This window comes from Cydia splendana, chromosome 4, assembly GCF_910591565.1.
Source record: "Cydia splendana chromosome 4, ilCydSple1.2, whole genome shotgun sequence".
Classification (NCBI taxonomy): Eukaryota; Metazoa; Arthropoda; class Insecta; order Lepidoptera; family Tortricidae; genus Cydia; species Cydia splendana.
The window spans coordinates 24,099,571-24,114,763 of NC_085963.1; the positions used below are offsets into that span (position 1 = coordinate 24,099,571).

The following is a 15,193-nucleotide window of genomic DNA, read 5'->3' on the forward strand; positions in this document are numbered from 1 at the left end:
CGGTGCCGTACTTGTAACTTTTTTACACACCGTAACTTCTTGAGTTGCTGAATGGTGAGCGACTATAATCAGTGTAGTATTTGACCCATCCTTACCTGATAGGTAAGATTTGAGGCTTCTCCCTAAAGAACGGCAGTTGTCCGTCCTTCTTGGACTCCATGAAGGCCTGGGCCTCCGCATAGCTGTCCAGTCTCGTGCCGAGCTCGTGTCGGAGTCGTCGGATGGTGTAGGACTCGGTGCCGTAGTTGTTGATGCGCTCCCGGCATTCGTCGTCTATCTCCTCGTCCATGATGTCCGTGAAGCGACGGCGCTCACGGATGATGGGCGTCTGTTGGGGAAATTTAACTAATGAGAAAAGGTGCTTCCATGGCAACCATGTTCAATAGGCACAAGTACACATAATTTACCTCATCCTTATGGCACAATTGGGTTGTATATCGGGTTGGTGGCCGAATGCAAAATATGAGGTTGCCAGACAACTCGCACATTATTTTCATGCGGCGAATAGCGCAGTGTAATTGCGCTATTAGCTTAATTGAGCTTAATTAAGCGTAATAAGACTGTTGATTTCAAATATGTTTGAGGATATCTCACCCTGGGATCGTAAGAGTCGTTGACACTGAGATTGTACGCAACCGAGCGGTTGCAGGCGACCTTCATGTACTCGCGTAGACGCACTGGGAAGCTGACGTCACGCAGCTGTAGCAGGTACGTGTCTGGCCCATTCTGGTAGCTGTTGCACAAGATAAAAGTTCACTTAGGTGTATACCTACTGATACATACACACTTAAATGTATACAAGTCATATTAAGGCGGATTCCTAAAAAACTCTTCTTACGTTGCAACACCCGTGGAATAGCAAAAGCTTACGGTTAACGCAATTTGATCGAAAAAGACGAAGAATGATATCAATCTTCCTCTTATTTTAAAACTAATTTTACTAGCATTATTTAATGCTCGTAAAATAGTTTTCAATTCATCCAAGCAGAAGCAACTTTTTAAGTCGTGTATTGTTTTTTACCATCATCATTTTAGAGTAGGTAGTAAGTACCTGGTTAAAAAAATCGTGTATTCCAACGGTAATAAAGGAGTGACTGAAAATAAAAAAATGAGAACAATACTTACTGGCTCTCGGAAGTGGCGGTGACCTCCCAGTCGGGATGTTCCCACTGCTTGAACTTGAGGTCCCACGGGCTGCCGCCGCGGTCGCGCGACGTGCGGTCCGGCGTGCCTGAAAACATTCATGATAATCAAGACAAAATCGAAGAGTTTAACGTTCCGGAGTGTAAATAGGGGATGTTAACAAGGGCCTACCGGTAAACGCAAAAATCAAAATATAGTTACCTGCCACTTTATCGCTCGAATATGCAAGAGTGATGATAGAGAGGTTAGATAACGAAATTTCGATTTTCTTGTTTCGCGGTAGACCCCCAGATTGTGACAAAGTGGTAGTGGCTAGTGGCGCTACCTACACAGAGTTTTGCGAAATATTCCCTATTGGTATACCTACCTTATTGCAGCGAAATTAGGGCTAATGGACACTTGCAGTTGCAGGTTCCTTTGGGAGCCAAAATGTAACAAAAATTTCTAAGATATGAAGAAGAATAAGAAGTGTAAAAAAATAACGTCACGTACCCGACATCTTTCTGGGGGCATACTGCATACCAGAAAGATGTCGGGTACGTGACGTTATTTTTTTACACTTCTGATAAAGGCTAAGAAGCCGATATTTGGCATGATAATTTGCCGGAGGGGTAAATTTTTCCATTTTTTCCTTTAATTTCAAAAAAATATGATACCTAATTTGGTTTGATAACTTAGGTTAGGATAGGTAGGTATTCAACGGTATACAAATAATACGAGTATAATATAATATAGATTTCTGAAGGTTATTAAGGAGGGAGCTCCCATACAAAGCGTCAAGTCCCCGACAAAGTAAACCATTTTGTGAAATGCCCCAGAGCAGAGGTTAGTTTGGGTTGCTCAAAAAGCGGTTAATCTTAGCACATTGGATGCCGAGCTGGGTTTTTGGTTGAATTGCCGTTAGTGCAGTACCTTCAGGAGTGTAGATCTCTCCGGGCGGGTAGACCATCTTGGATGGGTGTTCGAAGGCGCCACTCAGTGGTCTACGTCTGAACCAGTTGCGGCAATGAGCGTTGCTTGTCCAGTCCCTGTAGAGAGAGAGAATTGGCCATACTGAAAGTTTCTGGATTCTGATATATGAGACGACTTATTTTTCTAAGTGGCCAGTCCAGGAATTTTCAGTATGCCCTAAGTATGCCTTTAAAGGTTGAAAAGTTAGTTAATCCCATATTCCGTGAGTAATAATCGTATAATTGTCCTTTATTCACCTACCCCCGTTTGCGGATGGGGTATGGTTATGGAAAATTCTACTTCATAGACTACCATACTAAATTAGTTTGGTAGCTATAATTTTTGGTGCCCTTGAGCCACCTTAAATGCTCCATTTTAACGGTACTTAAATGATTTATGTACCTGACCGCTCTACCTCTACCCTGTGAATTTAACTGTACAAGCGGCTGTAGTTCTTCAACCGATTAGTGTTAAAGATGTATTCGTTCCGGACGCTTTAAGCTCCCATGAGCCAAGAATGGCTGACGGCGTTGATAAGCCCTTAGTGAGATCTTACCTGTACAAGTTGTAGTAGTTTCTCAACCGATCCGTGCTGATGATGTATTCGTCCGATCGGATCCTGTCTGCTCCGGTCAGCCAGGGGTGATTCAGGGCGGCATTCACGTCCATCCTGTCCTCCCAGCGGTATACCAGCAGCTTTGAGATGAAGTCTCGGCATTCCGAGCTGAAAAAAAAAACAAAATTCAAACCAAAATTTATACACAGCCCCTTTACTAGATCTTTAACGCTTCTCAAAAACATTAAGTAGATCCTTAACGATTATCAAAAACATTGACGGTCTAACTAATGTGCTTCAAAGATAAAAACAGTAATAAATAACGCAAGGCCTTTTCGTATTTTGTACCTAATATTTACATTAAAATTTAATCCTAAACAAAAATGTATAGCACTTAAGTGATATTTGACCACTACCATACCAGACATAATGCCTTGCGAGCGCTACATGGGTTAGTAATACCCAAATAGCTTGCGAAGTCCGTCGTTTTGTCATGAATCCCGTCAGCAGTTGTCAGTTTTGATAATGAAAAATTAAGTTAGCACCAATTTTTTTTCCAATATGACTTGGAACTCCGGTAGACGTTTAAGAAGTAACACTCTTGCGTTAGATGTCGCTAAGGTCCCCTTGACCTATAATATGGTGGAAAGATTTGCTGGCTATGGATGAGGTCTTGGTGGCTCAGATGGCAGAGCGCTGGAGTATCGTATCCAGAGGCCGTGAGTTCAAGTCTCACCCAAGACAGTAATTTTTCCACTTTTAAATTTATTCTAAGCTTAATAGCATAGTTCGCAGACGTTTCTGCTTGTTAAAACAAAAAATTAAAAATAAATTAGCACCCATTAAAATACAGAAAAAAAGGTTTTACTCTGGATTTCTTTAGCAAATGGTGTACCTGAGTCTCGACCACCATTCCTCGTCGTGCCAGTCCCACTTCCCGTCACGAATCCTGGTGAGGGTTTCACGGTCGTTGATTCCTCTGAAGGGAGAGTGGCCACTCAGCAGAATGTAGGTGATGATGCCTGTGCTCCACATATCGGCGTTGTATGAGACGCCTTCGCCGTTGGCGATCTGTGGGCAAAAAAGTTGTCAATAAACTCTGCTCTTTTAATACTTTGTGAAAATACATGATATTGATATACCACAAACAGCTTGGTGTAAAAAAACCGGACAAGTGCGAGTCAGACTCGCCCACCCAGTGTTCCGTACTTTTTAGTGTTTGTTGTTATAGCGGCAACAGAAATACATCATCTGTGAAAATTTCAACAGTCTAGCTATCACGGGTCATGAGATAGAGCCTGGTGACAGACAGACAGTGGAGTCTTAGTAATAGGGTCCCTTTGGGTAAAAACTAAAAATCAAAGCCGCAGTCTCAATGTTCGTGCCTACAATACAATACAAATCCTCTTTGAAAAATCTCATGAAGACAGAGACAACAAAAGGCGGTCTTATCGCTAAAGAGCGATCTCTTCCAGACAACCTATTTAGTGTATTCAAATAAAATAAAATAATAAATCGTACCTCAGGTGCAACGTATTCAGGGAAGCCGTAATCCAGCGAAGCCAGCTTGTTGAACAGGATTTTACGCGAGAGGCCGAAGTCGCAGATCTTCAGCTGATCGGAACCAACGTGAGACAGAAGTAGCTCTCCAATCTGGAAGCAGATCACACAAAAACGTATAGTAAAATCTACAATCGGTAGGTAGGTATTTTTAGCTATGCAGCATTTACTCTAGTTTATCTATTCGGTACTCGGTAGCCAAATTAAGAGTTTGAGAGAACGAAAATTGTGTATAGGTACTAATTGTGTACAGGTGCTTTATTTGGCTTTGAAATTCAACACCCATAGTTATTTTGGTCATATCAAAATTCTTAAGATTAATTTCGCCTAGGCCTAAAACTCAAAATTCACAAGTTTATACTGCAATTTGCGAGTACCTAGGTAGTTTCGTAAAGAGGATTGTAATTTAGAACTTGAAACCGTGAATGGTTCATATTCTATATATTCTTATTCTGGGGTTCTCTCATGCATAGTCCACTTCAACCGCGCTTAGGATGGCTTAGTAAGGTATGATAAAATCAAGCTGTATTTACCGTAAGACCCAAATGAGCGATGCTGTTGTCGTGCATATACTTGAGTCCTCTGAGCAGCTGCCTGATGTAGCCGGCGATGTCGCTCTCCGTGTAACCGGTGCTGCGGAGCAGTCTGCAATAACACATTCATATGTTTGTGATATTCGAAATAGGAAGGCTTTAAAACATCGCCTTACGACCTGTGAGGCCTTGTAAGAAAGAGACTGGAAGAGCCGTAGGCCTGGCCCGCGACAGCATCTCTAATAAGCAAGTTTTGGCAAGGTGCTTTGCTGAGCGAAAATAGTTACCAGTCCACCCCTAAATCGATGAAGCATAAGTTGCGCTATGATTAGGTGGGTCCTGAACGCTACGGCATACCTATTCATTGATTTATTTAAATGTTGTAGATACGAGTATGTAGTCCGCAACATGTGACTGGGAAGGCCGATATTGATTTTACTCGGATTATCTAACTCCGTCATCGGCGTCTCGAGTTTACGACAATAAGAAATCTGGGAAAGTACTTCTTCTACTTCTTCTTAAATGAGAGCTTCTAAGTATTCCAATTCATTGTCTACTGACAGACCTGTCTCTGACAAGCTCACCACCGCCAGCCAGCTCCGTAACCAATGCCATTGTGTGGTCATGTTCTTAAGCATCGGGAAGACAAATAAAGTAGATGTCGTTGAACTGGCTTATAGAATCTACTTTAGTCCAGTCCCCAATCTCAAGCTTAATCAGCTGGGTACCTGTTACTGTAGTGGTAGAGAACGCGAGTTCTCCGTAACTAGCGCTAGACTGTGGTTATACAGTGAGGTGGATATCATTGAACTACTTCAGGATATTGGATTACTGACCTGTCTCTAACAAGTTCGCCACCGCCAGCCAGCTCCGTCACCAGCGCCAGTGTGTGGTCATGCTCATAAGCATCATGTAGACGGATGAGGTGGTTATCATTGAGCTGGTTCATGATGTCGAGCTCATTCTTCATGAACGGCTTCAGGGCGGAGTGGCCGTGCATGATCTTGGCGGCGTAGTTGCGACCTGAGGAAATATGATTGGATAATCATTATTACATAAGAGCTAAAGTTGAAACCGATTTGGGGAAATAGGACCGGGGTGAGACTAGGGTCGATTTTCTTCTTCGTTGTCTACTATTTCAGAAAGTTGCGTACTAAGCAAAGTTAGGTTAGATCAGTGCAGGCTATATTTTCCAAGAAGTTCCACTAAATTAAAGCCGGTCAATTAAAGCCATTAAAGTCAGTGTTTAGCACTGACTAATTTATAATGATCGCAACAAATATCAGTTATTCAAGTAGAGTCCATCTAAGCCAGCGGTTCTCAATCTTTTTTTTTGACGGAACCCTTTTGGAAAGCGAAATACTTGATGGAACCCTACAATGGCGGTGGCGGCATAGTAAATTTTTTCGAGGCGACTAAAGCATATATAGTGTTTCTAAATTCTTGCTGAACCCCTGCAGGAATGTCGCGGAACCCTAGGGTTCCGCGGAACACACTTAGAGAATGGCTGATCTAAGCTAACTATGCACCAATGCACCTATTTAGTGAGTTAGTGTTAATTATAACCGTCATATTTTCATGAAAAATTTACATTAATGACGACGTGACCACATTTTGTCATTGCAGAGATTGCTTGGTCGGACTCTAACACAAGCACACACACAAATATTTGGACATTAAATAAATACCAGTGAGTCTCTCAGCGGCATGGTAAACGACGCCTTGTACGCCGCGACCCAGCTCGTCACCAAGGTCGTAGAAGTCTCCGAACGGTTTGGTCGACGGCTTGATTCGGGGCGGGTGCTCGCGAATCCTGGAAGAAACGAACGTCAGGATATAGGTGAGAATAATTGGATATGGATAATGGAGAGATACAATGTTATTTCTACGATGGCTGTTGCAGAATGGAGTTTTTATGGCAACATTAAAAGTTTACTAGTTTCCAAGGTCAGTTCAGCCTTTAACATGGTCCTTCGACCCGGATGACATATTACCAGTAGGGAAACTAGTAAACTTTTTAATGTTGCCATACAAAATCAATTCTGCAACAATGACAAGATAATATTAAAATGCAATTACTATACCATCCCAAAGTAGGAACTGCTGTTCATGACAACTCTTTGAGGATCGCTTTGACCCTCAGTTCCCTTTGATCAGAAGGTGGTTAATAGTTACCTGTTAGAATATTCATGCTCCTCCTCTTCAACATACAGCATGGCGGACGAGCTGACGGAGCCGGCCACGTTGCGCGCAGATATGGAGTACAGACCCTCGTCCTTGAGGATCACGTCGTTGATCACCAGGATCGTGGTGTCAGGCTCGATGAATTTCATCTGATGGAGGTATAGTTAAAACTTGAAATTCTTAGTTGAAATGGTGACCTTGTGATCATTTTTTTCGCGTTTGCCAAGAAGTCCAAAAACTGAGGTGACTTGCATTAAATTTGGGGAAGGTACGTCCTAAGTCCTAACGGTATGTCAGCAAATGCAATTTTGACCGATCAAGATTCCTTCCCGTTGTACAATTTGAAGGTAGAATTACTGCAGTAGCCTCTAGTCTCAGTCTTAGCACAGCTGTATTGTATTCTTATCATCATATCAGCTGAAATACGCCTTCTCCTGAACATACGAATAGACCTTCTTCACTTAAGGATCTCTACAATAACTGATCGTATGCTGACTTGCGAGTAATCCAACAGTTTCTGCGATACTGACTAGATCGTCGATTCACTTTATGGGGGACCTCCTCGTGAGTTTATCACAACAGAGCGGTGGATATTTGATAACATACCTTGATCCTAGAGCTTTCTGCGAGCGGCTGCCAGTCCTTATACCACTTGATGTCAGGGTAAGGTACTCCAGTGACCCTAGCTTCGATCCTGGCGCTGCGGCGTTGCAGTGCAACGGTCTCTTCAGGGCGTTTGATGAAGGTGGGGTACTCGGCCAGTTGGAGACGGACTCGCTGGCGGGTTTGGCCGTGCTCGTTGGTGGCTACGGCTTCGTAATAGCCCTCGTCGCGTTCCAGCATCCTGGGAGAAGTTGAAAGTTATAATTAGCTAGGTAGTAGTTAGTAGCTAGGTCGGGTTGACAAAAAGCTCTCGTAGAAAAAGCCAACAAAATTAGCTCCGGATCGCTTAAATTATAAAAGCAACCATGGATTTTTATGGAATTTCCTTCCGAGGTATGTATTTCAAAATAGAGAGAAGACTACAGTCTAGAGTTGATTAATGAAATTAAGTAGGTATAAAGGGTCTGCTACGCTTATGAGTTGGAAGTTGCAGTTGCAAGCATACAAGATATGGCAGTAAATTACCAGCAGCTTAATTAACTCCACATTTTATTTTCTTGAGAAAATTCCTCTAAAATTGCACATGTGACCATTTAGATTCAAATTGAAATACAATTCTAAACTTACTTGTTGATAAACAATGTAGCCTGCCCATTCCTCGTGTAGCTCCAATCGAACCGTCCTCCAATCTCAATCGGCTCATCATTGAAGTAATACGTCATCGTCGGCTTCGGGTACCCATACACGAACCAGAACAGATTAACATTATGTCCCTTCACACCATACTGGCAATCATGTTCTTGTCTAAGGAACCTTGGTGCTTGAGCGTAGCCGTCATGCGGCGGTCTTTCAATATCAAAGTCCTTAGGGAAGTATGGAGAAGTTTCTGGTCTGAAGTCAATGCCAGGTTCAAGATAAGGAATGAACTTAGGTGGGTCAGGTTCAAGTTTAGCGCGATGGGTGATAGCGTAGGGTGAGGGGTCAGAGACGCCATATTTGTTCTCGACCCGGATCCGGAACTTGTAGTCGCGGAAGGGCTCGAGGTTGCTGATGTCGCAGACGCAGGAGCGGAGGCCGGTGCGAGCGGTGAACCAGTCGCCGTCCGGCTGCTCGCACATTTCCACCTGAGGGCACATTCATCTGGTTTATTACGTGACTTGTAATACTTTATTTACGAGTAAAAAAAATAGGCTAGCTGACATAGGCTATAGCGATATAATCCATTCGGTAGAGATAGGTACACTGAAAGAGAGCTAACTAGTTAAAGGATGAAGGATTAAAGATGTCCTTCTCTCATTCAAAGTTTTTTTCTTGAAGGTTTTTTTATGGTTTGGTTTGCTGTGCATCGACATTACTCACATTTCTAATGAGAAATAACCTACACTTCCTCTTTTATATACAACTGTATTCAGGTAACGTGCGTCCAGATGTAGTGCATAAATGTTTTCCATCGTATTTTCTCGGAAACGTTCGTATTTGTCATGTTACTTCATTCAACTCCAGTACTGTTTGTGCCGAGACTGACTGAAACAGCAAGACACGTTCGTACGTATCCGTGAAAATACGATAGAAAATAATTATACACTACATCTGTAATTGATTATATTCAGAATAAGATTTGAGCCGGCTGGTTGGTTTTTGCGGGCTGGAAGGTATTGTACTGGTATCTTACCTGGTAGGTGACAGGGAACCGTGGTCCGTGCGGGATGGAAGGCTTCCACGATAACGTCAGTCTTCGGTCAGTCATACGAGAGATGATCGGCTTGTCGGCCAGCGGCATGGGCACGCCAGTCTTCTTCATCTTGTCGAAGTCTGAGTACTGGTCGGAGATGGGCTTCTTGCTCTGACGAGGCTCCAAGGCTGATAACAGTACAACAAGATTAGTTATACATTATTATTCTGGCGGTAGAAAGTCATAGAATATACTTTAATACGTGATTTTTGCATGGAACAGAATTTTTACATTTCTGGTGATTTTTTTCTAATAATTATAAGTGAATGACGTCCAACACCTTATAATAAGGATTGAGTTAAGTGATGTCTATCCAGTAAGTCCTGAGATTTCTTATGTAAGCTGTAAGGGGTTATGATGGGGGTTAAAGTTGATAGTCAGCGGTGTAATGTTGTAATGTTCTTATGAGAATCACATGTGATGGTACTGCCAAGCTAAGAGCCAAACTTACTGTCATAAGAGAGCTGGGCGGTACAAGAGTCCTCTCCATGAGGGTTGAAAATACGACACTTGTAAGTGCCCACGTCGCTGGGGTCGATACCACTGATGGTCAGACGGAGTAGGCCGGTGGTTTCCTTGTCCATACGGATGCGCTCGCAAGGGAACAGCTTTTCATCATTACGGAACCTGGAAGCAAATCTTCAGTTAATTTTGGAATGTGATTTTTTTGAGGTTATAAGGTTAATGCGATAATAATGGGAGCACTGATATTTGATATCTAGTTATGAAAACAGGGTGCGTCGTGGTTTGGTGGTCGTGGTCGGAGGTGCGGCGTGGTAGAATGTTCGCGATCCCAGGACGCCTCCTCAAACGGCATATTGTGGGAAACACCGGTGTGGGTTTAGTAAGGCAGGCTCCTCCCCTCCCCCTCATTCTCAATGGAAAAAGCCGGGAGGTGAGAGTCCCACATACCCCCAAAATGGGCCCTCCTCAGGCCAGGGGGATGATGCGTAACAGAATGCTGTTAGATGACCACACCGACAAAAAATAAGCATAGCTAAGTTGCGTTTTTTGGAAAGGTTACCACGGAAGACCAGCGTCAAGGTATTCACAAGGTACCGTGACAACAAGCTGAGTGGAAACCTTTCCAGTGACGTTTTAAACCTTTTTTGTGACATGTTTTTGTAATTTTTTTGTTGTATAAGCGTCCTGAATAAATGTTATTCTATTCTATTCTTAACAGTTAAGCTCACCATTCGACGTCAGGATCTGGGGTGCCCGTGGCGCAGGCGGTGAACTTGGCGCCCATGCCGCGGAATACCTCGCAGTCACCAATCTTCTTTAAGAACGCTGGTGGCTCAATCTTTTGCCTCTTGCCACTGTAAATAGGTATTGAAAATTTTATTTAAGAACTGCTGAAGGTAAGAACCTCCTACTGTCTGGCAGCTGGCTAACGAGGTTATAGCTCTAATCAACAAGCTTCCAAATTACTTCATTCAATCACTAGCTCCTACCGTGGTCTCCTCTCTCCTCTTGGATACTAAATGTCCATTAGATCTTTACCTTTAAATTATGCGTCAACAGACACTAACATCTTGTCAACAACTTCTAAAGCGACTTCACTCGATACCTTACCCTTCTTCGCAACACACTTGAACATCCCCTAATCCCCTAGCTCCAGATTCCTCACATACTTAGAGACAGCGAGCATCGTCGTCTCGCTTCATGTGGTACTTCTCAAACTTATAGGACAGTTCTTGTACCAAATATCAAGCAGTCAAGGTGAAGGTATACTTACATCTTATCCACAACTTCAAGAGCAGCTTCACACGACGCCTCTCCCTCCCTGTTCTTCGCGACACACTTGAAAGTCCCTGAATCAGCCAGCTCCAGATTCCTCACATAGAGACAGCATGCATCACCGTCTCGCTTTATGTGGTATTTCTCGGACTCGTAGATGGGAGATCCGTTCTTGTACCAGGTGATTTCGGGGGCTGGAACGCCTGTCACGCGCGCTGGGAATTTCGCGTCGAAGGTTGGGAGCTGTAGAAGGATATTGTGTGAATTTTGCTGAATCTATGCCTCATAATACCACAACGGAGTTTGGTAAGAAGATGTTAGATTGTAAACTAACGGTTTGACAATCTTACGGTGTCATATACAAGGAAAAGCAGTCACAACTATACTTAAATAATATCTGTGAAAGTCGTTTGTGGAATTCATATTAAATATTATAAATATTAAATATTATTGGACATTCTTACACAAATTGACTAAGTCCCACAGTAAGCTCAAGAAGGCTTGTGTTGTGGGTACTTAGACAACGATATATATAATATATAAATACTTAAATACATAGAAAACAACCATGACTCAGGAACAAATATCTGTGTCATCACACAAATAAATGCTCTTACTGGGATTCGAACCCAGGACCATCGGCTTCACAGGCAAATCACTACACACTAGGCCAGACCGGTCGTCAAATTCATAGTAAGTGTTGATACGATAAAGCCTGTTAATTGCAGATAGGATATTTTTAGGATTATAACAGAATTCATAACTAAACAATCGGGATTGATATCTAAAGTATGTACTTTTTGTATGTAACCATGTGGTCTTAGTAGTAAATAATAAAGTGATAGCGATGCATCATTAAGTTAGAAATAGAATATACCTATTGTTATTTAGTTTAGTATAGCGTATTGGATGATAAATTATCAAAGTATTTTTATTTAGATGAAGGATTGAAGAAGCAGTGTAGAGCAGACATACTAAGATTCAAACTATAACCATAAATAGCCTGGTGAATATTCATAATCAGTCATGAAAAATGTGATCACTCTTTTTTTCCTTCTGTGAAAAGTAAGAGTTCGAACTAAAATAAAAAGTTTCTCGTGCGTAAGAATAAAAGACCTAACACCAAATTTAACGACACATAAGTGATACTAATGAACAGTTCTCTAATTAATAAAAGAGTCCCCATGCTAGCTAAGTGCGGGTTGCGGACTCAAGAGAACCAGTATAAACCACCTGACCTGTTCTATATCGGCGAACTTCTGCGATAAGTTAAGTGGCTGGAAAACATAGATTATATTTTTTATTTGTACAGTCACCACACGGGATTGTTAGGTACGCCATTTAGGGTTCTTGTTAAATTGGAAATTCTAATATTATTTAAGTACGTAAATATTGAATAAGCAATTTAGCTGGGACCCTAAATGGCGCAACAACCGCGGAGCGTGACGGTACATATATGTATTCTTGTCATAAATGTAACTCGTTTGATCCCAATCTCCCAAAATCTTTATGTCTAGTAAGCGTCTTTGATTTTTTGGTTCATCTATATCGTGAAATCTATCGTGTCCATAGGTACTTGAAGCTATTTTATAACACACACTCACAACTTTGTGATTACTGTACAATTTTGTTATTAAGTTGTGATTCAGATATATTATGTACAAAGCTTTGTAGCCAATTCGGCTTTAAATTCTAATAAAATCAAACTACACGTGAGTACCTAATCTTGTAGCATTTTGGTGGCTTCATAATTGACGTTAAAAAATCGGCATAGACAATTTCACTTGAAAACGTTTAATATGAATCTAAATTGACCATCTCTCAAAATTGCCTAAATTTGCCCAATTTTTTTAAACTCAAACGCTACTAGATCACCTAACTAAACTAAAATAAGCACTATGACCCTCACCTGCTGCAAGTCTGTGAACTTCTGCGAGAACCTAGGAGGCTGGTAGACCTTGCGGACATCAATCTTGCCTTGCGTGGTGTCCTCGCCCAGGGGGTTGACGAGTTTCACGGAGTATACGCCGGCGTCGGGGAGTTCCATGGATGAGATCTCTAGACCGACCTGAAGAAAACAGTTAGAATTAATAAACAAGTAAAAGGTTCTATAGATATAGAGTTAGACCAAGAAAAGTCTGCAGAGATTTTGACAGCACACGCTGTCCAGGTGTTATTTTAAATGTCAAACTTCTTTGAAATTATGACGTATAAATAACACTTGCACTGCGTGTGCTGTCAAAATCTCTGCAGACTTTTCTTGGTCTGACTCTACCAATTTATCTTCGATCATGATTTCACCATAAGATTTCAGACTAGTTAGCTCTCCAAGAGTAGACTTGTCTAAGTGCTGGACCTAGGACTCATACAAAGCTCTCACCTGTATACCGTCGCCAGTTAACTGAGTTTTCTCACTAGGCTTGAAAGGCACACCGTCCATGTTCCATGTGACTTCAGGTATGTATACGGCATTAATGTATATGAAGGTTACATTAATTCTGTAGGGCTTAGCCTTCTTAGGTCTATAAAACAAGTAACTAGTTACTAACAACTATATATTGAGCACTTACTCGTTTTCCATCACAAGTGAGCTGAATCTTCTCACTAGGCTTCAAAGGAACACCATCTTTCATCCAGGTGACTTCAGGGATAGGGTTGCCAACGAAGGGCGCGCTGATGCTGAAGGGCTGGCCCTCCTCGGCGGTCACGTCGCGCAGACCGTGTATGAACTGCGGACGCTCTTGTGGGGACGAGTCGTCTTGACGGCCTAAGTTGAAATGAGAAATGGAATCCCATTAAACCTTTATTGTCTAAGTCTAAGCTATAACATGTAGTTGAGATTTTACAAACAAACAGCGCAGATGCCAATATGAGGAAAGCTGGCCGGTTATTGAAACCTTATACTAACATTAATTCTTTTTATAGGTGAATAGAATTCATTTTTAGTTTAGGTCGGCCAGTTACTAAAAGTGGCCAGTTACTGGCGAATTTCCCTATTGCAAGACGATATCGGACGGTTCGGACTTAATATGGACGGCGGTATAAAATGTTGCCAGTGAAGAGAGTGTCCGAAGGCATATTGTTTAGTTAGCCGCTATAAGTACAGACGGCTGGATAAGTTTGATCCTCCAAACTGATCAAGAGACATAGAAACCTCTACAAATAACTTATAGGTACATAAAGTTGCCTTCAAATGTCTGGTATTAGATATCCGAGGGTATATTCTGCTAACTTACTGGCAACAGTAAGTTTCGCGTTGCTGGCAGATTCGCCCTGATCATTGACAGCGATGACACCATAGTCACCGCCATCTTCCGCGGTAGCCTTGTCGATCAACAGGGCGTGGGTGCCATCCGGCTGGGACACGATTTTAATGTGGGTGCCGTCTGGGACGATCTCTTTCCCGTTGTGGGTCCTGAGAAAAAAGACAAGTATATTGAAGAAACAGAAACTGTCAAATAAGATTTAATATACTAGGTAGGTACATGTTATACAGGGTGGAAAGGCACGACGATCCTTTCCGGAAATGGGAGATAGTTTAGCCTAAGCTCTATATTTTCTCCATAGAAACTATGTTAATATGGGCAACCGTTTCTAAATTATGACCTTTTAAACATCCACGCAAAAAACTACTTTGTTCTAACCCTAACAGGTGACAGGGTCAATGAACTTACTTGTAAACAATCAGTATTCGACAGGAAATTATGCTAATTTGTTGCCATCTAACCATTTTTAGGTCTGCTTACAGCACGGTAAGAATCATTGCAGGATTTTCGCTTTCTTAGTGGTTCCACTTGTTCAATACTTGAATGAAATAGTTATGTTATTCCTTAATATTAATAATACTAACCACAACATTGTTTACAACGACAGTTCAAATGGTGACATTGACAACCACTCAAAAGTACGCAATCGTCTTATAAATATCTCTGGTTTCCTTGACTGATAAAAAGGTTTTAGTTTCTTAACACGTTTCACAAAATTATTTTCGAATAATTGGAAACTATCTAAAATAATTAAAAATAACAAGTAGGTTGTGTTAGTTGCACCAAATGAACTTGCAAAAATTAAATACTAAGAATAAATCAAGAATAAATACTTCTTAAATACCAAACTAACAAACCTTCTTGCGTGGTAGGAAATAGACAAGACGTCTGATGTTTGAAATTAAATTTTCATTGAACTATACTT

The 15,193-nt window shown here is 41.7% G+C and overlaps 1 protein-coding gene across 4 annotated transcripts in view; it reads right to left on the minus strand.

Moving 5' to 3' along the window:
- Positions 1-15,193, minus strand: part of LOC134790145 (obscurin) — a 93,449-nt gene that overhangs the window by 3,283 nt on the left and 74,973 nt on the right. For all 4 annotated transcript variants that reach the window (XM_063760936.1, XM_063760938.1, XM_063760937.1 and 1 more), the window contains 20 exons: positions 14,239-14,417; positions 13,573-13,769; positions 12,912-13,070; positions 11,001-11,245; positions 10,456-10,581; positions 9,714-9,889; positions 9,203-9,390; positions 8,158-8,654; positions 7,534-7,771; positions 6,919-7,076; positions 6,432-6,556; positions 5,580-5,766; positions 4,744-4,855; positions 4,172-4,303; positions 3,546-3,721; positions 2,651-2,818; positions 2,056-2,171; positions 1,126-1,231; positions 595-733; positions 96-328 (listed from right to left, as the gene is read on the minus strand). In XM_063760936.1, coding sequence (XP_063617006.1) covers positions 96-328; positions 595-733; positions 1,126-1,231; positions 2,056-2,171; positions 2,651-2,818; positions 3,546-3,721; positions 4,172-4,303; positions 4,744-4,855; positions 5,580-5,766; positions 6,432-6,556; positions 6,919-7,076; positions 7,534-7,771; positions 8,158-8,654; positions 9,203-9,390; positions 9,714-9,889; positions 10,456-10,581; positions 11,001-11,245; positions 12,912-13,070; positions 13,573-13,769; positions 14,239-14,417 — 3,657 coding nt within the window. The remainder of the gene's footprint in view (positions 1-95; positions 329-594; positions 734-1,125; positions 1,232-2,055; positions 2,172-2,650; positions 2,819-3,545; positions 3,722-4,171; positions 4,304-4,743; positions 4,856-5,579; positions 5,767-6,431; positions 6,557-6,918; positions 7,077-7,533; positions 7,772-8,157; positions 8,655-9,202; positions 9,391-9,713; positions 9,890-10,455; positions 10,582-11,000; positions 11,246-12,911; positions 13,071-13,572; positions 13,770-14,238; positions 14,418-15,193) is intronic.